The 27,884-nt window shown below is 40.2% G+C and overlaps 1 protein-coding gene across 1 annotated transcript; it reads right to left on the bottom strand.

The window, feature by feature from the left end:
• On the bottom strand, window positions 1-27,149 carry LOC139940535 (uncharacterized). Its single transcript, XM_071936833.1, has 50 exons — window positions 27,027-27,149; window positions 26,134-26,245; window positions 24,459-24,596; window positions 24,102-24,191; window positions 23,715-23,957; window positions 23,196-23,333; window positions 22,831-22,920; window positions 22,444-22,686; window positions 21,825-21,962; window positions 21,466-21,555; window positions 21,079-21,321; window positions 20,561-20,698; window positions 20,196-20,285; window positions 19,809-20,051; window positions 19,190-19,327; window positions 18,831-18,920; window positions 18,444-18,686; window positions 17,926-18,063; window positions 17,561-17,650; window positions 17,174-17,416; window positions 16,555-16,692; window positions 16,196-16,285; window positions 15,809-16,051; window positions 15,291-15,428; window positions 14,926-15,015; window positions 14,539-14,781; window positions 13,920-14,057; window positions 13,561-13,650; window positions 13,174-13,416; window positions 12,656-12,793; window positions 12,291-12,380; window positions 11,904-12,146; window positions 11,285-11,422; window positions 10,926-11,015; window positions 10,539-10,781; window positions 10,021-10,158; window positions 9,656-9,745; window positions 9,269-9,511; window positions 8,751-8,888; window positions 8,393-8,482; window positions 8,006-8,248; window positions 7,491-7,628; window positions 7,133-7,222; window positions 6,742-6,984; window positions 6,221-6,358; window positions 5,863-5,952; window positions 5,473-5,715; window positions 4,226-4,369; window positions 1,652-1,744; window positions 1-389 (listed from the first exon to the last, which is right to left on the bottom strand). Exons 1-50 carry the CDS (start codon window positions 27,099-27,101, stop codon window positions 142-144), a joined length of 7,737 nt encoding a protein of 2,578 aa, XP_071792934.1. The 5' UTR covers window positions 27,102-27,149; the 3' UTR covers window positions 1-141.
• Between the last annotated feature and the right edge of the window lie 735 nt (window positions 27,150-27,884).

The following is a 27,884-nucleotide window of genomic DNA, read 5'->3' on the forward strand; positions in this document are numbered from 1 at the left end:
CCCTAGTGCCTTTTAAGGAAATATATAATATATTTTTATTTAATTCTATATAAACGCTTATATGATGCGTTTTGGCAAACATTATAACAAATCAAACTAAGGGGATCGGTTAATGCATTTGTTCACTCCATCCAATCTCCTCTAGAGGGCGCTAGTCTCTGGTGAGAGGACCTGCTCCACTGTCACCTCACACAGCTGCAGGTACTGCCCTCCTTTAGACTGTACGTCAACACTAATGTAGCGCGCCCTCAAGGGTGGGTCGCAGACGAACTCGATGGTGCCACTGGTGACGGCAGATTGTTCGGCTGTGACTGTTGAACCGCACTGCTCGTTTTGGGTGACGGAAGTGTGGAATCCAGCACGAACGACTGCACCCTTCAAGCTATCACCTACAAAGAGAAATGTGATCACAAAACACTCATTAGTAGTTCAGGTAACAACGTCAAAATGTCACAGTTTCTATAGACGATGTGACCTCTGACGTCACACGAAAACCATAACATGATTCGCGCTCAACCCGCCGGGGAAAACCTTTGTACTTTGGCAGCCAGCTAGAAAGTGTACGCAATCTTACTAAGACTACGCAACTCAGTGCCCGGCGAAACATACATCATACTTCTACTGAAGTCAAGCAGAGTACTGTTCGAAACGTCGAGACCAAACCGGTGTCAGATGCAATTATGTTCTCTATGCAATACTATACGTAGGACATTATTGCATATGCACTCGTGTCCGCCCGGACGCTGCTGCATAATGCAATTGTGTCTGCCCGGACACATTTGCATATAGAGTTGTGTCCGCCCCCGTGGAAAACCATCTTTGCAGTAAATAAAACGCCCTTGGTCGACGGAACACGTTCGCCATTTTCTTACAAGCTAAGTACATGTCATGAATGACATGGGAAATGTTCGGCCGTTTGGGTATTCGCTGCAATCATAATACGTGAAAATTCATGCTGCATAATACGTAGGTTCAGTGCATACATCATACATTAGTCATGTACATGTCCGCTGGCTGGTTTTTGCATAACCCCGGACACGTTGCATGTGCAAAAGTGTCCGGAGCGGACAATATTGCATGGCGGACACAATTGCATCTGACACCGGCTTCAGAGCCACACTCACTCAAAAGAGATTTACACATGGTTCTAACCCGCAAGTTTATTTATAGTTTCTTCTCAATTTTACAGAGCATTCAATTCTTGACTTCAGGCCTGAAGCTTTTTAGACAACTGAAAGCACACAAATTTGTGCAACAAGGGTGTTTTTTTCTTTCATTATTCTCCTTGCAACTTCAATGACCAATTGCCGTCAAAACTTTCATAGGTCCGTTATTTTATGCATATTGTTAGGATACACCAAGTGATAATACTGTGGTTTATTTTGCGGCTGTAACCAATATATATTTCATAGCTGATTGGTGTTACGACCAAAAGCAAAGTCAACCGATTGAAACAGTTTTATTTATTGACACTAATTGCCAAAGTGGTTATACAATGCCCCTTGAAAATAACTCCGACAAGTGAAACACCAAGCATCTCGACAAAGAGAATTCAGTTTGTCCATGGTTTGTCATAGTGATCTTGTACATGAAGATGAAGATGAAATAGAAGAAAACAATGAAGATAGAAACATTTTGTGAGTTAACTTACTGCGGCAGCAATCCCCGCGATGGACAATAGAGACCTTCGAGATAATGTAGACGTCTTTTAGGAACACTCGCCACCAGGGGGCGTACTCCTTACCTTGAAATTCATAGTGAAAGGACAAACAAATCGAACTCACTTTAAAATGTCATTAGAAAGTCATTCTCGCCTATAGACCTTTATCATAGGAAGGCACTAAAAACTAACCTCTACAGCAGTTTGGAACTTTTCGTGTACTCTCGGAACATTCCGGCACGGTTCGCGACGATCCCCCACGCAGCAGGTTTGGGGAGTTGTTACATAAGAGTGGACTAACCACCTGGACCTGGTTGTTAATTATTTCATGTCTAAAAGATGCAAGTACTGCTTCAGACCTCTTTATTCAAGTACATTTGTAGCAGCAGGTTTGGGGAGTTGTTACATAAGAGTGGACTAACCACTGGGACCTGGTTGTTTATATTTTCATGTTTAAAAGATGCAAGCACTGCTTCAGACCTCTTTATTCAAGTACATTTGTAGCAGCAGGTTTGGGGAGTTGTTACATAAGAGTCGACTAACCACTACATGTAGGACCTGGTTGTTAATTATTTCATGTCTAAAAGATGCAAGTACTGCTTCAGACCTCTTTATTCAAGTACATTTGTAGCAGCAGGTTTGGGGAGTTGTTACATAAGAGTGGACTAACCACTGGGACCTGGTTGTTTATATTTTCATGTTTAAAAGATGCAAGCACTGCTTCAGACCTCTTTATTCAAGTACATTTGTAGCAGCAGGTTTGGGGAGTTGTTACATAAGAGTGGACTAACCACTGGTACCTGGTTGTTTATATTTTCATGTTTAAAAGATGCAAGCATTGCTTCAGACCTCTTTATTCAAGTACATTTGTAGCAGCAGGTTTGGGGAGTTGTTACATTAGAGTGGACTAACCAAGGACCTGGTTGTTACGCTCGGGTATTCTCCGATGGGCCGAACCGCTGTGGAGTTTAGTATTATTTTAGTGCCTTCCTTTATGATAGTGCAGCCGTCTTGAATTTTCTCCCATTGATATCAATGGAATCGAACCGTGGCTGGAAGAACAAAATAGTCTGGTTCCTATTGAGTAATGCTTATTAGCATTCATTATTGTAATTCGATACAAGAAACATGACCAAGATGGAGACAGCATAATAAAGGTCTATTGCGCTATTGAAAAACACAATCTCTTTACTATTTGTAACTTTTTTTCTTCTTCAAAATGCAAAGGTTCAAAAGGAAACACGTCCGTTGAACACCACTCTGATCCGGTGTCATACGGAACTCTGTTCCCCGGAGGAAACTGTCCCCACCTGTCCCGGACGGATCACTACCCACCAGTTTGAGAGTTGGATTCCTGGTGTATCAGGCTAAAGACGTTCCATTGTTGATAAATAAACCGCCTTGGTTGGCATGGAGTAATTACCAATAGTGTCCACTGCCTTTAAAGGGAAGATACACGTTTGGTAATTACCCAAAACAAAATGTTAACTTGATAGTATAAAACATTGTGAGAAACGGCTTCCTCTGAAGTAGCAAAGATTTTGAGAAAGAGGTAATTTCTCACTAAAATAATAAAAGACTTCCACTAGCCAGAAGTCTTTATTTCCATCTGAAAGCACACAAATTCGTCCAACAAGGGTGGCTTTTCTCTCATGGTTTTCTCGCAACTTCGATGACCAATTTAGCTCAAATTTTCACAGGCTTATTATTTTATGCTTATGTTGGGATTCACCAAGTTAGTAGCCTGGTCTTTGACAATTGCCAAACATGTACATTCCCTTTAACCAAATTCACGATTTCAATAAAATAAAATACATGGTTTAGTTGTTTCGTTTCCAACAAATTCAACACCATTTTTAAACATTGTTTCAAACAGTAGCTTAATATGTTTCTAATTTGCATTTATGACTTTCCATAGTTTTCCAACCTGGGTTGGCAAAAACTCAGGCTGTGACGTTTCAAAGGTCTATAGCTGTGTCCCAGTAGGAGGCTACGACTATAGCTGCGGCTGGACCACTTATCATAATGTGATGAAGTATAATTATAGGACGTCCATAAAAACACACTTGGCATCAAGGTGACTATGGAAAATACTGTCAGCAATTTGGCCACAGCCTATGCCGAATACACCCAAAGGAGACTTTCAGGACGCTTTGTGGCAGCAGACCTAAGGCAGATATAAGGCCGTGTCCGAAACGACGACTTCGGCTACAGCTACGTCTAGATCAGCGCGTCTACAATTGTTGAAGAATAGGCAGACGCGCGTGATCTAGCCGTAGCTGTAGCCGAAGTCGCCGTTTCGGACATCACGGCCTCAATGTGCGCCCGCTCGGAACTACTTAAACAATGGACATTTACCTGGTAGGCCTAAGTCTGCTGCCACCTAGCGCCTCAAAGTCTCCCATTGCAGAGGCATTTATTTTGCTGTACACTGTGCATTTTAGTCAAAGAACGCGCAGTAAGACCCCAACTCATTTAACACACACTTTTGACTCAACAAGATGGCAGGCAGCGGTAGGCAGACTGTAAACCGCGTGTGACGTCATTAATACAAGGAGTCCATACCTGTTTGGGAGCAGGAATTATTTTTAGAGTAGAGTCGTGTGTCGCGCCTTCCATCCACAGCTTTATCTGACGAGTAGTTGTGAAGGTATGTTGTACTTTGTTCAGTTGGCAGTCCAACGATTGACAAAGGCCCTGATGTGCGGACTGCAAACAAAAAATAATAATACCGATCAAGAATTTCACCTTGTCACATTAGTTCAATTTTACAATACTAAAAAAAAACCAAGTTAATGGCACAGGTGTCTGGAATCGGCAGATTTCAAGTCGGCAATGGGGGACAGGAAGGCATGGGGAACCATTGTGATCACTCGACTTAAAGGCAGTGGACACTATTGGTAATTACTCAAAATAATAATCATCATAAAACCTTTCTTGGTTACGAGTAATGGGGAGAGGTTGATAGTATAAAACATTGTGAGAAACAGCTCCCTCTGAAGTGACGTTTCGAGAGAGAAGTTATTTTCTACGAATTTGATTTCGAGACCTCAAGTTTAGAACTCGAGGTCTCGAAATCAAGCATCAGAAAGCACACAACTTCGTGTGACAAGGGTGTTTTTTCTTTCATTATTATCTTGCAACTTCTATGACCGATTGAGCTCAAATTTTCACAGGTTTGTTATTTTATGCATATGTTGAGATCCACCAAGTGAGAAGACTGGTCTTTGACAATATACCAATAGTGTCCAGTGTCTTTAAGCAATGGCACAGAACCGAATTGGTAAGAAAACAAAACTTCTACGGGTACAGTTTGTCAGTTTATGTATACAAAAATGATAGATTACATCAAGTTTTAAGACTGCCAGCAACTTACTGTCTTGTTAACACATTTTGTAATGTTCCTTTAGAGGCACTGGACACTACTGGTAATCACTGTTGGCAAAGTTTCTTTGTAGCAAGCAATGGAGAGCTGTTGATACTATAACACAATTATGAGGAACGGCTCCCTCTGAAGTAACGTACTTTTCGAGAAAGGTATCATTTTCCACTAAAATATTTGAATTTCATTTTGAGACCTCAGAGTTTGATTTGGCGGTCTTGAAATCAAGCATCTGATAGTACACAACCTCGTGAGATGACAAAGTGATTTTCTTGCATTATTATGAAGCAACTTCGACGACCATTATGAGTAAAAATTTGCACGGATTTGTCATTTTGTGCATATAATGAGATACACTTTTTGACAATTCCCAAATAAGTTCAGTCTCATTAAGTCAGACAACACCTTCTTAAGCAGACCGGATACCTACCTGCCGATTCGGGACATCGATCCAGAGGAAGTTTCTCAACTGTCACTTCACAAAGTTGCAGATAACCTCCAGTGGGGATATCAACACTGATGTACCGCGCCCTCAACGGTGACTCACAGATGAACTCGATGGTTCCACCCAATGGTTCAGCCTGATCAGCCGTTACTGCTGAACCACATTGGTGATTGGTAATGACGTCATCATTCAAACCGGCACGGACAACGGCATTCGTCAAACGTTCACCTGTTCCATACAGAAAAAAAAATCAAGTTTGGAGTTAAATATTTACATAATGAAAAATCAGAGATGATGATTGATTTGGCAATAATGGTCATAAAAACAGGTCACCAAGAACACAGAGAATGTAGGTAGGAGCTTTAAAACACTTACTGCAGCAATCTCCACGGTTAAGAATGGTCACTTTGCTGATACAATGCTCTTCCTCAAGATCCACTCTCCACCAAGGATGAGCCTCTTCACCTAGAAAAGAAATGAAAACAACAAAAACTGTACGTGGACTTTGACAATTGGTTCCAGAATCTATTCTACAGAATGATTAAAGTTCTTATGATTTGGTTTGCGTTAACACCAAGTGTGTTATCTACTTGAGGTTGAGTTTGTTCTTTAGAGAAGTGTCTTGCTAAGTTTTCTACTACCGAGGAGTAGATTTATCGGATTGTTCAGGAGACTTCTCGGTTCTGAAAAAAAATCATGCCTTGCTTTTTAAAGTCCTTGTTTTAAAACTGACCTGTATGTGAGCAGACATTGTTGGGGTAGAGGTATGTGCCTTGACTTCCATCTACAGCTTTATCTGAAGTATAGTTTTCAATGAGTGTTGTACTTTGTGCAGTCGGCTTTCCAATGATTGATAGTTGTCCTGATTGGACTGGAAAGAAAACAAAAGTACAAAATAAGGTGTTTTTTTTCGTAGGAGACTTAAAGGCAGGGGACACTATTGGTAATTACTCAAAATAATTATCCTCAAAAAACCTTTCTTGATTACGAGTAATGGGGAGAGGTTGATAGTATAAAACATTGTGAGAAACAGCTCCCTCTGAAGTGACGTAGTTTTTGACAAGGGTGTTTTTGTTTTCATTATTATCTCGCAAACTCGACGACCGATTAAGCTCAAATTTTCACAGGTTTGTTATTTTATGCATATGTTGAGATACACCAAGTGAGAAAACTGGTCTTTGACAATTACCAATTGTGTCCACTGTCTTTAACCAAAACATCTGTCAATCATTAAGCTTCTATGTTGTAACCTACTTGGCGGTGGAAGGCAACTCTCCAGCGGAAGTTGAAAGACCGTCACTTCACAAAGTTGCAGGTAACCTCCAGTGGGGATATCAACACTGATGTACCGCGCCCTCAATGGTGACTCACAGGCGAACTTGATGGTTCCACCCAATGGTTGAGCTTGATCAGCTGTTACTGCTGAACCACATTGGTGATTGGTGATGACGTCATCATTCAAGCCGGCACGGACAATGGCATTCGTCAAACGGTCACCTGTTCCATACAGAAAAAAACTCAAGTTTGAAGTCAAATATTTACGTAATGAAAAATCAGAGATGATGATTGATTTGCCAATAATGGTCATAAAAACAGGTCTCAAAGAACACAGAGAATGTATAGGTAGGAGCTTTAAAACACTTACTGCAGCAATCTCCACGGTTAAGAATGGTCACTTTGCTGATACAATGCTCTTCCTCAAGATCCACTCTCCACCAAGGATGAGCTTCTTCACCTAGAAAAGAAACGAAAACAACAAAAAATGTACATGGACTTTGAAAATTGGTTCCAGAATCTATTCTACAGAATGATTAAAGTTTATATATTTTGGTTTGTGATAACACCAAGTGTGTTATCTACTTAAAGTAGAGTTTGTTCTTTAGAGAAGTGTCTTGCTAAGTTTTCTACTACCAAGGAGTAGATTTATCGGATTGTTCGGGAGTCTTCTCGGTTCTGAAAAAAAATCATGCCTTGCTTTTTAAAGTCCTAGTTTTAAAACTGACCTGTATGTGAGCAGACATTGTTGGGGTAGAGGTATGTGCCTTGACTTCCATCTACAGCTTTATCTGAAGTATAGTTTTCAAGGAATGTCGTACTTTGTGTAGTGGGCTTTCCAACGATTGATAGTTGTCCTGATTTGACTGGAAAGAAAACAAAAGTACAAAATAAGGTGGTTTTTTTTGTAGGAGAAATGCAGGGGACACTATTGGTAATTACTCAAAATAATTATCGTCATAAAACTTTCTTGATTACGAGTAATGGGGGGAGGTTGATAGTATAAAACATTGTGAGAAACAGCTCCCTCTGAAGTGACGTAGTTTTTGACAAGGGTGTTTTTGTTTTCATTATTATCTCGCAAACTCGACGACCGATTAAGCTCAAATTTTCACAGGTTTGTTATTTTATGCATATGTTGAGATACACCAAGTGAGAAGACTGGTCTTTGACAATACCAATAGTGTCCACTGTCTTTAACCAAAACATCTGTCAATCATTAAGCTTCTATGTTGTAACCTACTTGGCGGTGGAACGCAGCTCTCCAGCGGAAGTTGAAAGACCGTCACTTCACAAAGCTGCAGATAACCTCCAGTGGGGATATCAACACTGATGTACCGCGCCCTCAATGGTGACTCACAGGCGAACTCGATGGTTCCACCCAATGGTTGAGCTTGATCAGCTGTTACTGCTGAACCACATTGGTGATTGGTGATGACGTCATCATTCAAGCCGGCACGGACAACGGCATTCGTCAAACGGTCACCTGTTCCAACAGACAAAAATCAAGTTTGAAGTCAAGTTTTTACGTAATGAAAAATCAGAGATGATGATTGATTTGCCAATAATGGTCATAAAAACAGGTCTTAAAGAACACAGAGAATGTAGGTAGGAGCTTTAAAGCACTTACTACAACAATCTCCACGGTTAAGAATGGTCACTTTGCTGATACAATGCTCTTCCTCAAGATCCACTCTCCACCAAGGATGAGCCTCTTCACCTAGAAAAGAAATGAAAACAACAAAAACTGTACATGGACTTTGAAAATGGGTTCCAGAATCTATTCTACAGAATGATTAAAGTTCTTATGATTTGGTTTGCGGTAACACCAAGTGTGTTATCTACTTGAGTTTGAGTTTGTTCTTTAGAGAAGTGTCTTGCTAAGTTTTCTACTACCGAGGAGTAGGTTTATTGGATTGTTCGGGAGTTTTCTCGGTTCTGAAAAAAAATCATGCCTTGCTTTTTAAAGTCCTAGTTTTAAAACTGACCTGTATGTGAGCAGACATTGTTGGGGTAGAGGTATGTGCCTTGACTTCCATCTACAGCTTTATCTGAAGTATAGTTTTCAAGGAATGTCGTACTTTGAGCAGTCGGCTTTCCAACGATTGATAGTTGTCCTGATTTGACTGGAAAGAAAACAAAAGTACAAAACAAGGTGTTTTTTTTCGTAGGAGAAAGGCAGGGGACACTATTGGTAATTACTCAAAATAATTATCGTCATAAAACTTTCTTGATTACGAGTAATGGGGAGAGGTTGATAGTATAAAACATTGTGAGAAACAGCTCCCTCTGAAGTGACGTAGTTTTTGACAAGGGTGTTTTTGTTTTCATTATTATCTCGCAAACTCGACGACCGATTAAGCTCAAATTTTCACAGGTTTGTTATTTTATGCATATGTTGAGATACACCAAGTGAGAAGACTGGTCTTTGACAGTACCAATAGTGTCCACTGTCTTTAACCAAAACATCTGTCAATCAAATTAAAGCTTCTATTTTGTGACCTACTTGGCGGTGGAAGGCAACTCTCCAGCGGAAGTTCAAAGACCGTCACTTCACAAAGTTGCAGGTAACCTCCAGTGGGGATATCAACACTGATGTACCGCGCCCTCAACGGTGACCCACAGGCGAACTCGATGGTTCCACCCAATGGTTGAGCTTGATCAGCTGTTACTGCTGAACCACATTGGTGATTGGTGATGACGTCATCACTCAAGCCGGCACGGACAACGGCATTCGTCAAACGGTCACCTGTTCCAACAGACAAAAATCAAGTTTGAAGTCAAGTTTTTACGTAATGAAAAATCAGAGATGATGATTGATTTGCCAATAATGGTCATAAAAACAGGTCTTAAAGAACACAGAGAATGTAGGTAGGAGCTTTAAGACACTTACTGCAACAATCTCCACGGTTAAGAATGGTCACTTTGCTGATACAATGCTCTTCCTCAAGATCCACTCTCCACCAAGGATGAGCCTCTTCACCTAGAAAAGAAATGAAAACAACAAAAAATGTACATGGACTTTGAAAATTGGTTCCAGAATCTATTCTACAGAATGATTAAAGTTTATATATTTTGGTTTGTGATAACACCAAGTGTGTTATCTACTTGAGGTTGAGTTTGTTCTTTAGAGAAGTGTCTTGCTAAGTTTTCTACTACCGAGGAGTAGATTTATCGGATTGTTCGGGAGACTTCTCGGTTCTGAAAAACAAAACAAAAACATGTCCTGCTCGTTAAAGTCCTTGTTTTTAAACTGACCTGTATGTGAGCAGACATTGTTGGGGTAGAGGTATGTGCCTTGACTTCCATCTACAGCTTTATCTGAAGTATAGTTTTCATTAGGTGTCGTACTTTGTGCAGTGGGCTTTCCAACGATTGATAGTTGTCCTGATTTGACTGGAAAGAAAACAAAAGTACAAAATAAGGTGTTTTTTTTCGTAGGAGAAAGGCAGGGGTCACTATTGGTAATTACTCAAAATAATTATCGTCATTAAACTTTCTTGATTACGAGTAATGGGGAGAGGTTGATAGTATAAAACATTGTGAGAAACAGCTCCCTCTAAACCGACGTAGTTTTTGACAAGGGTGTTTTTGTTTTCATTATTATCTCGCAAACTCGACGACCGATTAAGCTCAAATTTTCACAGGATTGTTATTTTATGCATATGTTGAGATACACCAAGTGAGAAGACTGGTCTTTGACAATACCAATAGTGTCCACTGTCTTTAACCAAAACATCTGTCAATCAAATTAAAGCTTCTATTTTGTGACCTACTTGGCGGTGGAAGGCAACTCTCCAGCGGAAGTTGAAAGACCGTCACTTCACAAAGTTGCAGATAACCTCCAGTGGGGATATCAACACTGATGTACCGCGCCCTCAACGGTGACTCACAGGTGAACTCGATGGTTCCACCCAATGGTTGAGCTTGATCAGCTGTTACTGCTGAACCACATTGGTGATTGGTGATGACGTCATCATTCAAGCCGGCACGGACAACAGCATTCGTCAAACGGTCACCTGTTCCAACAGACAAAAATCAAGTTTGAAGTCAAGTTTTTACGTAATGAAAAATCAGAGATGATGATTGATTTGCCAATAATGGTCATAAAAACAGGTTTCAAAGAACACAGAGAATGTAGGTAGGAGCTTTAAAACACTTACTGCAACAATCTCCACGGTTAAGAATGGTCACTTTGCTGATACAATGCTCTTCCTCAAGATCCACTCTCCACCAAGGATGAGCCTCTTCACCTAGAAAAGAAATGAAAACAAAAAAAACTGTACGTGGACTTTGACAATTGGTTCCAGAATCTATTCTACAGAATGATTAAAGTTCTTATGATTTGGTTTGCGGTAACACCAAGTGTGTTATCTACTTGAGGTTGAGTTTGTTCTTTAGAGAAGTGTCTTGCTAAGCATTCTACTACCGAGGAGTAGATTTATCGAATTGTTCGGGAGTCTTCTCGGTTCTGAAAAAAAAAACATGCCTTGCTTTTTAAAGTTCTTGTCTTCAAACTGACCTGTATGTGAGCAGACATTATTGGGGTAGAGGTATGTGCCTTGACTTCCATCTACAGCTTTATCTGAAGTATAGTTTTCATTATGTGTCGTACTTTGTGCAGTCGGCTTTCCAACGATTGATAGTTGTCCTGATTTGACTGGAAAGAAAACAAAAGTACATTTTAAGGGGTTTTTTTTCGTAGGAGACTTAAAGGCAGGGGACACTATTGGTAATTACTCAAAATAATTATCATCAAAAAACCTTTCTTGATTACGAGTAATGGGGAGAGGTTGATAGTATAAAACATTGTGAGCAACAGCTCCCTCTGAAGTGACGTAGTTTTTGTGAAAGAAGTAATTTTTCACGAATTTGATTTCGAGACCTCAAGTTGAGAATTTGAGGTCTCGAAATCAAGCATCAGAAAGCACACAACTTCGTGTGACAAGGGTGTTTTTGTTTTCATTATTATCTCGCAAACTCGACGACTGATTGAGCTCAAATTTTCACAGGTTTGTTATTTTATGCATATGTTGAGATACACCAAGTGAGAAGACTGGTCTTTGACAATACCAATAGTGTCCACTGTCTTTAACCAAAACATCTGTCAATCAAATTAAAGCTTCTATTTTGTGACCTACTTGGCGGTGGAAGGCAACTCTCCAGCGGAAGTTGAAAGACCGTCACTTCACAAAGTTGCAGATAACCTCCAGTGGGGATATCAACACTGATGTACCGCGCCCTCAACGGTGACCCACAGGCGAACTCGATGGTTCCACCCAATGGTTGAGCTTGATCAGCTGTTACTGCTGAACCACATTGGTGATTGGTGATGACGTCATCACTCAAGCCGGCACGGACAACGGCATTCGTCAAACGGTCACCTGTTCCAACAGACAAAAATCAAGTTTGAAGTCAAGTTTTTACGTAATGAAAAATCAGAGATGATGATTGATTTGCCAATAATGGTCATAAAAACAGGTCTTAAAGAACACAGAGAATGTAGGTAGGAGCTTTAAGACACTTACTGCAACAATCTCCACGGTTAAGAATGGTCACTTTGCTGATACAATGCTCTTCCTCAAGATCCACTCTCCACCAAGGATGAGCCTCTTCACCTAGAAAAGAAATGAAAACAACAAAAAATGTACATGGACTTTGAAAACTGGTTCCAGAATCTATTCTACAGAATGATTAAAGTTTATATATTTTGGTTTGTGATAACACCAAGTGTGTTATCTACTTGAGGTTGAGTTTGTTCTTTAGAGAAGTGTCTTGCTAAGTTTTCTACTACCGAGGAGTAGATTTATCGGATTGTTCGGGAGACTTCTCGGTTCTGAAAAACAAAACAAAAACATGTCCTGCTCGTTAAAGTCCTTGTTTTTAAACTGACCTGTATGTGAGCAGACATTGTTGGGGTAGAGGTATGTGCCTTGACTTCCATCTACAGCTTTATCTGAAGTATAATTTTCATTAGGTGTCGTACTTTGTGCAGTGGGCTTTCCAACGATTGATAGTTGTCTTGATTTGACTGGAAAGAAAACAAAAGTACAAAATAAGGTGTTTTTTTTCGTAGGAGAAAGGCAGGGGACACTATTGGTAATTACTCAAAATAATTATCGTCATTAAACTTTCTTGATTACGAGTAATGGGGAGAGGTTGATAGTATAAAACATTGTGAGAAACAGCTCCCTCTAAACCGACGTAGTTTTTGACAAGGGTGTTTTTGTTTTCATTATTATCTCGCAAACTCGACGACCGATTAAGCTCAAATTTTCACAGGATTGTTATTTTATGCATATGTTGAGATACACCAAGTGAGAAGACTGGTCTTTGACAATACCAATAGTGTCCACTGTCTTTAACCAAAACATCTGTCAATCAAATTAAAGCTTCTATTTTGTGACCTACTTGGCGGTGGAAGGCAACTCTCCAGCGGAAGTTCAAAGACCGTCACTTCACAAAGTTGCAGATAACCTCCAGTGGGGATATCAACACTGATGTACCGCGCCCTCAACGGTGACTCACAGGTGAACTCGATGGTTCCACCCAATGGTTGAGCTTGATCAGCTGTTACTGCTGAACCACATTGGTGATTGGTGATGACGTCATCATTCAAGCCGGCACGGACAACAGCATTCGTCAAACGGTCACCTGTTCCAACAGACAAAAATCAAGTTTGAAGTCAAGTTTTTACGTAATGAAAAATCAGAGATGATGATTGATTTGCCAATAATGGTCATAAAAACAGGTTTCAAAGAACACAGAGAATGTAGGTAGGAGCTTTAAAACACTTACTGCAACAATCTCCACGGTTAAGAATGGTCACTTTGCTGATACAATGCTCTTCCTCAAGATCCACTCTCCACCAAGGATGAGCCTCTTCACCTAGAAAAGAAATGAAAACAACAAAAACTGTACGTGGACTTTGACAATTGGTTCCAGAATCTATTCTACAGAATGATTAAAGTTCTTATGATTTGGTTTGCGGTAACACCAAGTGTGTTATCTACTTGAGGTTGAGTTTGTTCTTTAGAGAAGTGTCTTGCTAAGCATTCTACTACCGAGGAGTAGATTTATCGGATTGTTCGGGAGTCTTCTCGGTTCTGAAAAAAAAAACATGCCTTGCTTTTTAAAGTTCTTGTCTTCAAACTGACCTGTATGTGAGCAGACATTATTGGGGTAGAGGTATGTGCCTTGACTTCCATCTACAGCTTTATCTGAAGTATAGTTTTCATTATGTGTCGTACTTTGTGCAGTCGGCTTTCCAACGATTGATAGTTGTCCTGATTTGACTGGAAAGAAAACAAAAGTACATTTTAAGGGGTTTTTTTTCGTAGGAGACTTAAAGGCAGGGGACACTATTGGTAATTACTCAAAATAATTATCATCAAAAAACCTTTCTTGATTACGAGTAATGGGGAGAGGTTGATAGTATAAAACATTGTGAGCAACAGCTCCCTCTGAAGTGACGTAGTTTTTGTGAAAGAAGTAATTTTTCACGAATTTGATTTCGAGACCTCAAGTTGAGAATTTGAGGTCTCGAAATCAAGCATCAGAAAGCACACAACTTCGTGTGACAAGGGTGTTTTTGTTTTCATTATTATCTCGCAAACTCGACGACTGATTGAGCTCAAATTTTCACAGGTTTGTTATTTTATGCATATGTTGAGATACACCAAGTGAGAAGACTGGTCTTTGACAATACCAATAGTGTCCACTGTCTTTAACCAAAACATCTGTCAATCAAATTAAAGCTTCTATTTTGTGACCTACTTGGCGGTGGAAGGCAACTCTCCAGCGGAAGTTGAAAGACCGTCACTTCACAAAGTTGCAGATAACCTCCAGTGGGGATATCAACACTGATGTACCGCGCCCTCAACGGTGACCCACAGGCGAACTCGATGGTTCCACCCAATGGTTGAGCTTGATCAGCTGTTACTGCTGAACCACATTGGTGATTGGTGATGACGTCATCACTCAAGCCGGCACGGACAACGGCATTCGTCAAACGGTCACCTGTTCCAACAGACAAAAATCAAGTTTGAAGTCAAGTTTTTACGTAATGAAAAATCAGAGATGATGATTGATTTGCCAATAATGGTCATAAAAACAGGTCTTAAAGAACACAGAGAATGTAGGTAGGAGCTTTAAGACACTTACTGCAACAATCTCCACGGTTAAGAATGGTCACTTTGCTGATACAATGCTCTTCCTCAAGATCCACTCTCCACCAAGGATGAGCCTCTTCACCTAGAAAAGAAATGAAAACAACAAAAAATGTACATGGACTTTGAAAATTGGTTCCAGAATCTATTCTACAGAATGATTAAAGTTTATATATTTTGGTTTGTGATAACACCAAGTGTGTTATCTACTTGAGGTTGAGTTTGTTCTTTAGAGAAGTGTCTTGCTAAGTTTTCTACTACCGAGGAGTAGATTTATCGGATTGTTCGGGAGACTTCTCGGTTCTGAAAAACAAAACAAAAACATGTCCTGCTCGTTAAAGTCCTTGTTTTTAAACTGACCTGTATGTGAGCAGACATTGTTGGGGTAGAGGTATGTGCCTTGACTTCCATCTACAGCTTTATCTGAAGTATAGTTTTCATTAGGTGTCGTACTTTGTGCAGTGGGCTTTCCAACGATTGATAGTTGTCCTGATTTGACTGGAAAGAAAACAAAAGTACAAAATAAGGTGTTTTTTTTCGTAGGAGAAAGGCAGGGGTCACTATTGGTAATTACTCAAAATAATTATCGTCATTAAACTTTCTTGATTACGAGTAATGGGGAGAGGTTGATAGTATAAAACATTGTGAGAAACAGCTCCCTCTAAACCGACGTAGTTTTTGACAAGGGTGTTTTTGTTTTCATTATTATCTCGCAAACTCGACGACCGATTAAGCTCAAATTTTCACAGGATTGTTATTTTATGCATATGTTGAGATACACCAAGTGAGAAGACTGGTCTTTGACAATACCAATAGTGTCCACTGTCTTTAACCAAAACATCTGTCAATCAAATTAAAGCTTCTATTTTGTGACCTACTTGGCGGTGGAAGGCAACTCTCCAGCGGAAGTTGAAAGACCGTCACTTCACAAAGTTGCAGATAACCTCCAGTGGGGATATCAACACTGATGTACCGCGCCCTCAACGGTGACTCACAGGTGAACTCGATGGTTCCACCCAATGGTTGAGCTTGATCAGCTGTTACTGCTGAACCACATTGGTGATTGGTGATGACGTCATCATTCAAGCCGGCACGGACAACAGCATTCGTCAAACGGTCACCTGTTCCAACAGACAAAAATCAAGTTTGAAGTCAAGTTTTTACGTAATGAAAAATCAGAGATGATGATTGATTTGCCAATAATGGTCATAAAAACAGGTTTCAAAGAACACAGAGAATGTAGGTAGGAGCTTTAAAACACTTACTGCAACAATCTCCACGGTTAAGAATGGTCACTTTGCTGATACAATGCTCTTCCTCAAGATCCACTCTCCACCAAGGATGAGCCTCTTCACCTAGAAAAGAAATGAAAACAAAAAAAACTGTACGTGGACTTTGACAATTGGTTCCAGAATCTATTCTACAGAATGATTAAAGTTCTTATGATTTGGTTTGCGGTAACACCAAGTGTGTTATCTACTTGAGGTTGAGTTTGTTCTTTAGAGAAGTGTCTTGCTAAGCATTCTACTACCGAGGAGTAGATTTATCGGATTGTTCGGGAGTCTTCTCGGTTCTGAAAAAAAAAACATGCCTTGCTTTTTAAAGTTCTTGTCTTCAAACTGACCTGTATGTGAGCAGACATTATTGGGGTAGAGGTATGTGCCTTGACTTCCATCTACAGCTTTATCTGAAGTATAGTTTTCATTATGTGTCGTACTTTGTGCAGTCGGCTTTCCAACGATTGATAGTTGTCCTGATTTGACTGGAAAGAAAACAAAAGTACATTTTAAGGGGTTTTTTTTCGTAGGAGACTTAAAGGCAGGGGACACTATTGGTAATTACTCAAAATAATTATCATCAAAAAACCTTTCTTGATTACGAGTAATGGGGAGAGGTTGATAGTATAAAACATTGTGAGCAACAGCTCCCTCTGAAGTGACGTAGTTTTTGTGAAAGAAGTAATTTTTCACGAATTTGATTTCGAGACCTCAAGTTGAGAATTTGAGGTCTCGAAATCAAGCATCAGAAAGCACACAACTTCGTGTGACAAGGGTGTTTTTGTTTTCATTATTATCTCGCAAACTCGACGACTGATTGAGCTCAAATTTTCACAGGTTTGTTATTTTATGCATATGTTGAGATACACCAAGTGAGAAGACTGGTCTTTGACAATACCAATAGTGTCCACTGTCTTTAACCAAAACATCTGTCAATCAAATTAAAGCTTCTATTTTGTGACCTACTTGGCGGTGGAAGGCAACTCTCCAGCGGAAGTTGAAAGACCGTCACTTCACAAAGTTGCAGATAACCTCCAGTGGGGATATCAACACTGATGTACCGCGCCCTCAACGGTGACCCACAGGCGAACTCGATGGTTCCACCCAATGGTTGAGCTTGATCAGCTGTTACTGCTGAACCACATTGGTGATTGGTGATGACGTCATCACTCAAGCCGGCACGGACAACGGCATTCGTCAAACGGTCACCTGTTCCAACAGACAAAAATCAAGTTTGAAGTCAAGTTTTTACGTAATGAAAAATCAGAGATGATGATTGATTTGCCAATAATGGTCATAAAAACAGGTCTTAAAGAACACAGAGAATGTAGGTAGGAGCTTTAAGACACTTACTGCAACAATCTCCACGGTTAAGAATGGTCACTTTGCTGATACAATGCTCTTCCTCAAGATCCACTCTCCACCAAGGATGAGCCTCTTCACCTAGAAAAGAAATGAAAACAACAAAAAATGTACATGGACTTTGAAAATTGGTTCCAGAATCTATTCTACAGAATGATTAAAGTTTATATATTTTGGTTTGTGATAACACCAAGTGTGTTATCTACTTGAGGTTGAGTTTGTTCTTTAGAGAAGTGTCTTGCTAAGTTTTCTACTACCGAGGAGTAGATTTATCGGATTGTTCGGGAGACTTCTCGGTTCTGAAAAACAAAACAAAAACATGTCCTGCTCGTTAAAGTCCTTGTTTTTAAACTGACCTGTATGTGAGCAGACATTGTTGGGGTAGAGGTATGTGCCTTGACTTCCATCTACAGCTTTATCTGAAGTATAGTTTTCATTAGGTGTCGTACTTTGTGCAGTGGGCTTTCCAACGATTGATAGTTGTCCTGATTTGACTGGAAAGAAAACAAAAGTACAAAATAAGGTGTTTTTTTTCGTAGGAGAAAGGCAGGGGTCACTATTGGTAATTACTCAAAATAATTATCGTCATTAAACTTTCTTGATTACGAGTAATGGGGAGAGGTTGATAGTATAAAACATTGTGAGAAACAGCTCCCTCTAAACCGACGTAGTTTTTGACAAGGGTGTTTTTGTTTTCATTATTATCTCGCAAACTCGACGACCGATTAAGCTCAAATTTTCACAGGATTGTTATTTTATGCATATGTTGAGATACACCAAGTGAGAAGACTGGTCTTTGACAATACCAATAGTGTCCACTGTCTTTAACCAAAACATCTGTCAATCAAATTAAAGCTTCTATTTTGTGACCTACTTGGCGGTGGAAGGCAACTCTCCAGCGGAAGTTCAAAGACCGTCACTTCACAAAGTTGCAGATAACCTCCAGTGGGGATATCAACACTGATGTACCGCGCCCTCAACGGTGACTCACAGGTGAACTCGATGGTTCCACCCAATGGTTGAGCTTGATCAGCTGTTACTGCTGAACCACATTGGTGATTGGTGATGACGTCATCATTCAAGCCGGCACGGACAACAGCATTCGTCAAACGGTCACCTGTTCCAACAGACAAAAATCAAGTTTGAAGTCAAGTTTTTACGTAATGAAAAATCAGAGATGATGATTGATTTGCCAATAATGGTCATAAAAACAGGTTTCAAAGAACACAGAGAATGTAGGTAGGAGCTTTAAAACACTTACTGCAACAATCTCCACGGTTAAGAATGGTCACTTTGCTGATACAATGCTCTTCCTCAAGATCCACTCTCCACCAAGGATGAGCCTCTTCACCTAGAAAAGAAATGAAAACAAAAAAAACTGTACGTGGACTTTGACAATTGGTTCCAGAATCTATTCTACAGAATGATTAAAGTTCTTATGATTTGGTTTGCGGTAACACCAAGTGTGTTATCTACTTGAGGTTGAGTTTGTTCTTTAGAGAAGTGTCTTGCTAAGCATTCTACTACCGAGGAGTAGATTTATCGGATTGTTCGGGAGTCTTCTCGGTTCTGAAAAAAAAAACATGCCTTGCTTTTTAAAGTTCTTGTCTTCAAACTGACCTGTATGTGAGCAGACATTATTGGGGTAGAGGTATGTGCCTTGACTTCCATCTACAGCTTTATCTGAAGTATAGTTTTCATTATGTGTCGTACTTTGTGCAGTCGGCTTTCCAACGATTGATAGTTGTCCTGATTTGACTGGAAAGAAAACAAAAGTACATTTTAAGGGGTTTTTTTTCGTAGGAGACTTAAAGGCAGGGGACACTATTGGTAATTACTCAAAATAATTATCATCAAAAAACCTTTCTTGATTACGAGTAATGGGGAGAGGTTGATAGTATAAAACATTGTGAGCAACAGCTCCCTCTGAAGTGACGTAGTTTTTGTGAAAGAAGTAATTTTTCACGAATTTGATTTCGAGACCTCAAGTTGAGAATTTGAGGTCTCGAAATCAAGCATCAGAAAGCACACAACTTCGTGTGACAAGGGTGTTTTTGTTTTCATTATTATCTCGCAAACTCGACGACTGATTGAGCTCAAATTTTCACAGGTTTGTTATTTTATGCATATGTTGAGATACACCAAGTGAGAAGACTGGTCTTTGACAATACCAATAGTGTCCACTGTCTTTAACCAAAACATCTGTCAATCAAATTAAAGCTTCTATTTTGTGACCTACTTGGCGGTGGAAGGCAACTCTCCAGCGGAAGTTCAAAGACCGTCACTTCACAAAGTTGCAGATAACCTCCAGTGGGGATATCAACACTGATGTACCGCGCCCTCAACGGTGACCCACAGGCGAACTCGATGGTTCCACCCAATGGTTGAGCTTGATCAGCTGTTACTGCTGAACCACATTGGTGATTGGTGATGACGTCATCACTCAAGCCGGCACGGACAACGGCATTCGTCAAACGGTCACCTGTTCCAACAGACAAAAATCAAGTTTGAAGTCAAGTTTTTACGTAATGAAAAATCAGAGATGATGATTGATTTGCCAATAATGGTCATAAAAACAGGTCTTAAAGAACACAGAGAATGTAGGTAGGAGCTTTAAGACACTTACTGCAACAATCTCCACGGTTAAGAATGGTCACTTTGCTGATACAATGCTCTTCCTCAAGATCCACTCTCCACCAAGGATGAGCCTCTTCACCTAGAAAAGAAATGAAAACAACAAAAACTGTACATGGACTTTGAAAATTGGTTCCAGAATCTATTCTACAGAATGATTAAAGTTTATATATTTTGGTTTGTGATAACACCAAGTGTGTTATCTACTTGAGGTTGAGTTTGTTCTTTAGAGAAGTGTCTTGCTAAGTTTTCTACTACCGAGGAGTAGATTTATCGGACTGTTCGGGAGACTTCTCGGTTCTGAAAAACAAAACAAAAACATGTCCTGCTCGTTAAAGTCCTTGTTTTTAAACTGACCTGTATGTGAGCAGACATTGTTGGGGTAGAGGTATGTGCCTTGACTTCCATCTACAGCTTTATCTGAAGTATAATTTTCATTAGGTGTCGTACTTTGTGCAGTGGGCTTTCCAACGATTGATAGTTGTCCTGATTTGACTGGAAAGAAAACAAAAGTACAAAATAAGGTGTTTTTTTTCGTAGGAGAAAGGCAGGGGACACTATTGGTAATTACTCAAAATAATTATCGTCATTAAACTTTCTTGATTACGAGTAATGGGGAGAGGTTGATAGTATAAAACATTGTGAGAAACAGCTCCCTCTAAACCGACGTAGTTTTTGACAAGGGTGTTTTTGTTTTCATTATTATCTCGCAAACTCGACGACCGATTAAGCTCAAATTTTCACAGGATTGTTATTTTATGCATATGTTGAGATACACCAAGTGAGAAGACTGGTCTTTGACAATACCAATAGTGTCCACTGTCTTTAACCAAAACATCTGTCAATCAAATTAAAGCTTCTATTTTGTGACCTACTTGGCGGTGGAAGGCAACTCTCCAGCGGAAGTTCAAAGACCGTCACTTCACAAAGTTGCAGATAACCTCCAGTGGGGATATCAACACTGATGTACCGCGCCCTCAACGGTGACTCACAGGTGAACTCGATGGTTCCACCCAATGGTTGAGCTTGATCAGCTGTTACTGCTGAACCACATTGGTGATTGGTGATGACGTCATCATTCAAGCCGGCACGGACAACAGCATTCGTCAAACGGTCACCTGTTCCAACAGACAAAAATCAAGTTTGAAGTCAAGTTTTTACGTAATGAAAAATCAGAGATGATGATTGATTTGCCAATAATGGTCATAAAAACAGGTTTCAAAGAACACAGAGAATGTAGGTAGGAGCTTTAAAACACTTACTGCAACAATCTCCACGGTTAAGAATGGTCACTTTGCTGATACAATGCTCTTCCTCAAGATCCACTCTCCACCAAGGATGAGCCTCTTCACCTAGAAAAGAAATGAAAACAACAAAAACTGTACGTGGACTTTGACAATTGGTTCCAGAATCTATTCTACAGAATGATTAAAGTTCTTATGATTTGGTTTGCGGTAACACCAAGTGTGTTATCTACTTGAGGTTGAGTTTGTTCTTTAGAGAAGTGTCTTGCTAAGCATTCTACTACCGAGGAGTAGATTTATCGGATTGTTCGGGAGTCTTCTCGGTTCTGAAAAAAAAAACATGCCTTGCTTTTTAAAGTTCTTGTCTTCAAACTGACCTGTATGTGAGCAGACATTATTGGGGTAGAGGTATGTGCCTTGACTTCCATCTACAGCTTTATCTGAAGTATAGTTTTCATTATGTGTCGTACTTTGTGCAGTCGGCTTTCCAACGATTGATAGTTGTCCTGATTTGACTGGAAAGAAAACAAAAGTACATTTTAAGGGGTTTTTTTTCGTAGGAGACTTAAAGGCAGGGGACACTATTGGTAATTACTCAAAATAATTATCATCAAAAAACCTTTCTTGATTACGAGTAATGGGGAGAGGTTGATAGTATAAAACATTGTGAGCAACAGCTCCCTCTGAAGTGACGTAGTTTTTGTGAAAGAAGTAATTTTTCACGAATTTGATTTCGAGACCTCAAGTTGAGAATTTGAGGTCTCGAAATCAAGCATCAGAAAGCACACAACTTCGTGTGACAAGGGTGTTTTTGTTTTCATTATTATCTCGCAAACTCGACGACTGATTGAGCTCAAATTTTCACAGGTTTGTTATTTTATGCATATGTTGAGATACACCAAGTGAGAAGACTGGTCTTTGACAATACCAATAGTGTCCACTGTCTTTAACCAAAACATCTGTCAATCAAATTAAAGCTTCTATTTTGTGACCTACTTGGCGGTGGAAGGCAACTCTCCAGCGGAAGTTGAAAGACCGTCACTTCACAAAGTTGCAGATAACCTCCAGTGGGGATATCAACACTGATGTACCGCGCCCTCAACGGTGACCCACAGGCGAACTCGATGGTTCCACCCAATGGTTGAGCTTGATCAGCTGTTACTGCTGAACCACATTGGTGATTGGTGATGACGTCATCACTCAAGCCGGCACGGACAACGGCATTCGTCAAACGGTCACCTGTTCCAACAGACAAAAATCAAGTTTGAAGTCAAGTTTTTACGTAATGAAAAATCAGAGATGATGATTGATTTGCCAATAATGGTCATAAAAACAGGTCTTAAAGAACACAGAGAATGTAGGTAGGAGCTTTAAGACACTTACTGCAACAATCTCCACGGTTAAGAATGGTCACTTTGCTGATACAATGCTCTTCCTCAAGATCCACTCTCCACCAAGGATGAGCCTCTTCACCTAGAAAAGAAATGAAAACAACAAAAACTGTACATGGACTTTGAAAATTGGTTCCAGAATCTATTCTACAGAATGATTAAAGTTTATATATTTTGGTTTGTGATAACACCAAGTGTGTTATCTACTTGAGGTTGAGTTTGTTCTTTAGAGAAGTGTCTTGCTAAGTTTTCTACTACCGAGGAGTAGATTTATCGGACTGTTCGGGAGACTTCTCGGTTCTGAAAAACAAAACAAAAACATGTCCTGCTCGTTAAAGTCCTTGTTTTTAAACTGACCTGTATGTGAGCAGACATTGTTGGGGTAGAGGTATGTGCCTTGACTTCCATCTACAGCTTTATCTGAAGTATAATTTTCATTAGGTGTCGTACTTTGTGCAGTGGGCTTTCCAACGATTGATAGTTGTCCTGATTTGACTGGAAAGAAAACAAAAGTACAAAATAAGGTGTTTTTTTTCGTAGGAGAAAGGCAGGGGACACTATTGGTAATTACTCAAAATAATTATCGTCATTAAACTTTCTTGATTACGAGTAATGGGGAGAGGTTGATAGTATAAAACATTGTGAGAAACAGCTCCCTCTGAAGTGACGTAGTTTTTGACAAGGGTGTTTTTGTTTTCATTATTATCTCGCAAACTCGACGACCGATTAAGCTCAAATTTTCACAGGTTTGTTATTTTATGCATATGTTGAGATGCACCAAGTGAGAAGACTGGTCTTTGACAATTACCAATTGTGTCCACTGTCTTTAACCAAAACATCTGTCAATCAAATTAAAGCTTCTATTTTGTGACCTACTTGGCGGTGGAAGGCAACTCTCCAGCGGAAGTTCAAAGACCGTCACTTCACAAAGTTGCAGATAACCTCCAGTGGGGATATCAACACTGATGTACCGCGCCCTCAACGGTGACTCACAGACGAACTCGATGGTTCCACCCAATGGTTGAGCTTGATCAGCTGTTACTGCTGAACCACATTGGTGATTGGTGATGACGTCATCATTCAAGCCGGCACGGACAACGGCATTCGTCAAACGGTCACCTGTTCCAACAGACAAAAATCAAGTTTGAAGTCAAGTTTTTACGTAATGAAAAATCAGAGATGATGATTGATTTGCCAATAATGGTCATAAAAACAGGTCTCAAAGAACACAGAGAATGTAGGTAGGAGCTTTAAAACACTTACTGCAACAATCTCCACGGTTAAGAATGGTCACATTGCTGATACAATGCTCTTCCTCAAGATCCACTCTCCACCAAGGATGAGCTTCTTCACCTAGAAAAGAAACGAAAACAACAAAAAATGTACGTTGACTTTGAAAATTGGTTCCAGAATATATTCTACAGAATGGTTAAAGTTCTTATGATTTGGTTTGCGGTAACACCAAGTGTGTTATCTACTTGAGGTTGAGTTTGTTCTTTAGAGAAGTGTCTTGCTAAGTATTCTACTACCGATGAGTAGATTTATCGGATTGTTCGGGAGTCTTCTCGGTTCTGAAAAAAAACATGTCCTGCTTTTTAAAGTCCTAGTTTTAAAACTGACCTGTATGTGAGCAGACATTGTTGGGGTAGAGGTATGTGCCTTGACTTCCATCTACAGCTTTATCTGAAGTATAGTTTTCATTATGTGTCGTACTTTGTGCAGTCGGCTTTCCAACGATTGATAGTTGTCCTGATTGGACTGGAAAGAAAAAAAAAAATAAATTTTAAGGGTGTTTGACAGTCCTGTGGGCGGTTGTGTTGGAAACTTTGTGAAAACATCTGTCAATCATTCAGTTTTTATTTAGGCACGTGACCTACTAGCCTTTAATAAAATATGCGCACGCGGCGGCGGCGGCACCGCCCGATGATGCAGCGAGCGGCTTCGCCGCTCGCGCTGGTCTTTTTTGGTGCGTGATATCATGGTCTGGGGTCGTGCTTGACATCTGGGGGTGCCGCGTGCATGCGCCTTGATTAAAGGCTAGTGACCTACTTGCAGGTGGAAGGCATTTCTCCAGTGGCAGCCCAGCGACTGTCACTTCACAAAGTTGCAGATAATATCGTGCCCTCAACAGTGAACCACAGGTGAACTCAATGGTTCCACCCAATGTTTGCTATATCATTATATAAATGTTTTATATGAAACAGAAATACCGGGGTTAACCCTTATTTTCCCCCAAATAAGTGATCTGTGTTCTTTAACTGCACTACCAATTCCAGTGGACATGATCTGGGCCCAATTTCATGGCTCTGCTTACCGCCGAATTCTGCGCTAACTATCACGATTCCCCGCTTACGTGCAAGCGCCGAATTTCTGCGCTAGCCTTGTAATCATAGAATGCCTATTAACGTGGGGGTACGCACGCGCAGAAGTCAACAATCGCCGCTAACTCGTGAAATACGCTTGCCGTAATCACAGAATTCCCTGCCTCCGTAAGCTCCGATTCTCTGCTCACGGTAAGCAGAGCCATGAAATTGGGCCCTGGTGTTTCTGGTTCATGTAGCAAGCATCTTATAGTGTGCAAATATTGACTGCTTCTAGTGCTATGGTCCGGGGATCACTGAGCCAGTGGTAGTTTTAACCATAGCACTAGTTAAAGTAGTCCTCATTATTTTGTTTTACAACACCCAACAGAATATTTCTCATCTTCGTACACGTAAACGTTCGTACGCGCGTTTCAGATCTACAGATGCACAACTGATTAATGGGTTCGAGGTGGGTAAAAAGACGTATGGTTACTGCACGCCGTGTGATAGTCGTCGGACTATCACACGGCAAACGACGCACTATCACACGGCAAACGATGCACTGTCACCACACGGCCGCCGTCTAGTAAAACCACAGATAATAGAGCGCCGCAAGGCGCAAGATGCGGAAGCCATTGGACTGGACGCCATTTCGGCAAGTAACTCTTTTGTTACAACAGTAGATCAGTGCAAATCAGTGCAGACAATGACCATTCCTATCAATGGGAAACAAAACATTCACTTGCTGAAATGGCGCCCATGCGTAATTCACGTTCCAACAATAGATAAAGTTTCAGTTCCGCATCATGTGACTCGCTCTAAACCAATGAAAAAGCAGAATATTTGTAAGGGTGTTATAAAACACTATGGCTTAAAGTCCATTCCCTAAGGACAAGGCACCAGTTTTCTTGTGTACTTCACAATCTAACCAACCCATTCATGCATTCAAAGAAGATTTCAGTTCTTCATGAACCATAAAAGCAATTACATACGTGCCAATGATGGCTCCTTTCTCCCCACGGGTAATTGTCTCAGGAAGTCGGGAATGCGCCCCCAGTGGTACGGACTTCTCCTGTCGAAAAATACACGGAGCCCGGGAGGAAACTGAAATGAATCAATGCAAAGATAAAGACCCTCAATAAAGGCAATGGACACTAATTTGTAATTACCGGTACTCAAAATAGTTATTAGAGTTATAAAAAGTTCCATTGTGAGAAACGGCTCCCTCTGAATTAACGTAGTTTTTTTATCAGAAAGTAGGAATTTCTCCCCAAAATATTTGAATTAAATTCGAGACCTCACCTAAAGTCTCGAAAAACAAGCATCTGAAAGCATATATTTGTTTTCTTCTTCCATTGTTCTCTTGCAATTTCGACCACCAATATTGAGTTCAAATTTTATTTTATGCGTGCTGTTGACTGGGCCCAATTTCCAAGTGCTGTTTTAGCGGTCGATTTTGTGCTTACTGTGCAATTTCTATTTTACAGCGCTGCTAACCGTAAGCACACGAAAAGGCATGCTTACCTTACGGTGCTTACCGCACGAAAATAAATGACGCCACAATGCAAATCCACGGTAAACACGCAATTATGGCCAGGCCAATTTTTCTGCTAACCTGTGAAATACGCAATTTTTTTCTGCTACAGTAAGCACATTGCTTACCGTTAAGCAGCGCTTTGAAATTGGGCCCTTTGACCATCAAACCAAATGTGTCCAGCAGAAATTAAGTAGAAATACTAACAACTTGATAACGTACACAAACATTAGTACACTGTTAAGATAAAATCACTACGCAAAATACATGTACATTATTTGAAGAACACATTATTTGTAACAAACACATGATATTATTAAGGACATTTTCAACTCGCATGATCTCATTTACCTTACGCGGATCTGCTGGAAAGAAGCTACCGGTGGTAAAAGCTACCACCAAACACAGAAGAACAACTCGTAACATTCTAACTATCCCCTTTCTCAGGACTGTACGAATCACCAAGCAGCTCTGGTATGACTGATGAGATATCTCGAAAGATCACCAAATCCTTTCTTTTTTGGTGATTTCCTGCCATGGCCAACAAGGAAGGATGTGTACCACAACAGGTCACTCGTTGTGTAAACAAAGAAAAGTACATTGTATGGTATTTATATGCACGTTTCTGGAGGTCGTTGGTTAGAATCTAGCCCACCTTGTTGAGCTGTTAATATATATAACTCTATGGTCCACCCCACGCATACTCCAAAGCGACTATTTTTCTGATAAAAAGTTAAACCTCTTCGTGTGTTACCGAGTTCTTTCCGAATGATTTGGGGTTGGAAAAAAAATTGACGGGTTTATTAAAACAAGGCGGTGCTATTATGCCACTAACAGTAAACTGAGAAATGTTTTATGCTAGTAATTTGAGTAATTACCAATAGTGTCCACTGCCTTTAAGAGGGAGCCGTTTATCACAATGTTTTATACTATCAGCAGCTCTCCATTGGTTGTTACCAAGAAAGTTTTATGCAAACAATTATTTTGAGTAATTACCAATAGTGTCCACTGCCTTAATAAAGGCAGTGGACACTATTGGTAATTACTCAAAATAATTATTGGCAAACAACCTTTCTTGGTGACGAGTAATGGGGAGAGGTTGATGGTATAAAACATTGTGAGAAACGGCTCCCTCTGAAGTGCCATAGTTTTCGAGAAAGAAGTAATTTTCCACGAAATTGATTTCAAGACCTCAGATTTTGAACTTGA

This window comes from Asterias amurensis, chromosome 8 (assembly GCF_032118995.1).
Source record: "Asterias amurensis chromosome 8, ASM3211899v1".
Classification (NCBI taxonomy): domain Eukaryota; kingdom Metazoa; phylum Echinodermata; class Asteroidea; order Forcipulatida; family Asteriidae; genus Asterias; species Asterias amurensis.

What these genes read in the sequence shown, in the direction of transcription:
- LOC139940535 (XM_071936833.1), bottom strand. Translation starts at nt 27,101, where the DNA reads ATGTTACGAGTTGTTCTTCTGTGTTTGGTGGTAGCTTTTACCACCGGT. An exon ending in GAGTTGCCTTCCACCGCCAA is followed by an intron (nt 14,058 to 14,538) that starts GTAGGTCACAAA and finishes TTTTCTTTCCAG; the next exon opens with TCAAATCAGGACAACTATCA. An exon ending in TAACCGTGGAGATTGCTGCA is followed by an intron (nt 6,985 to 7,132) that starts GTAAGTGTTTTA and finishes TGTATGGAACAG; the next exon opens with GTGACCGTTTGACGAATGCC.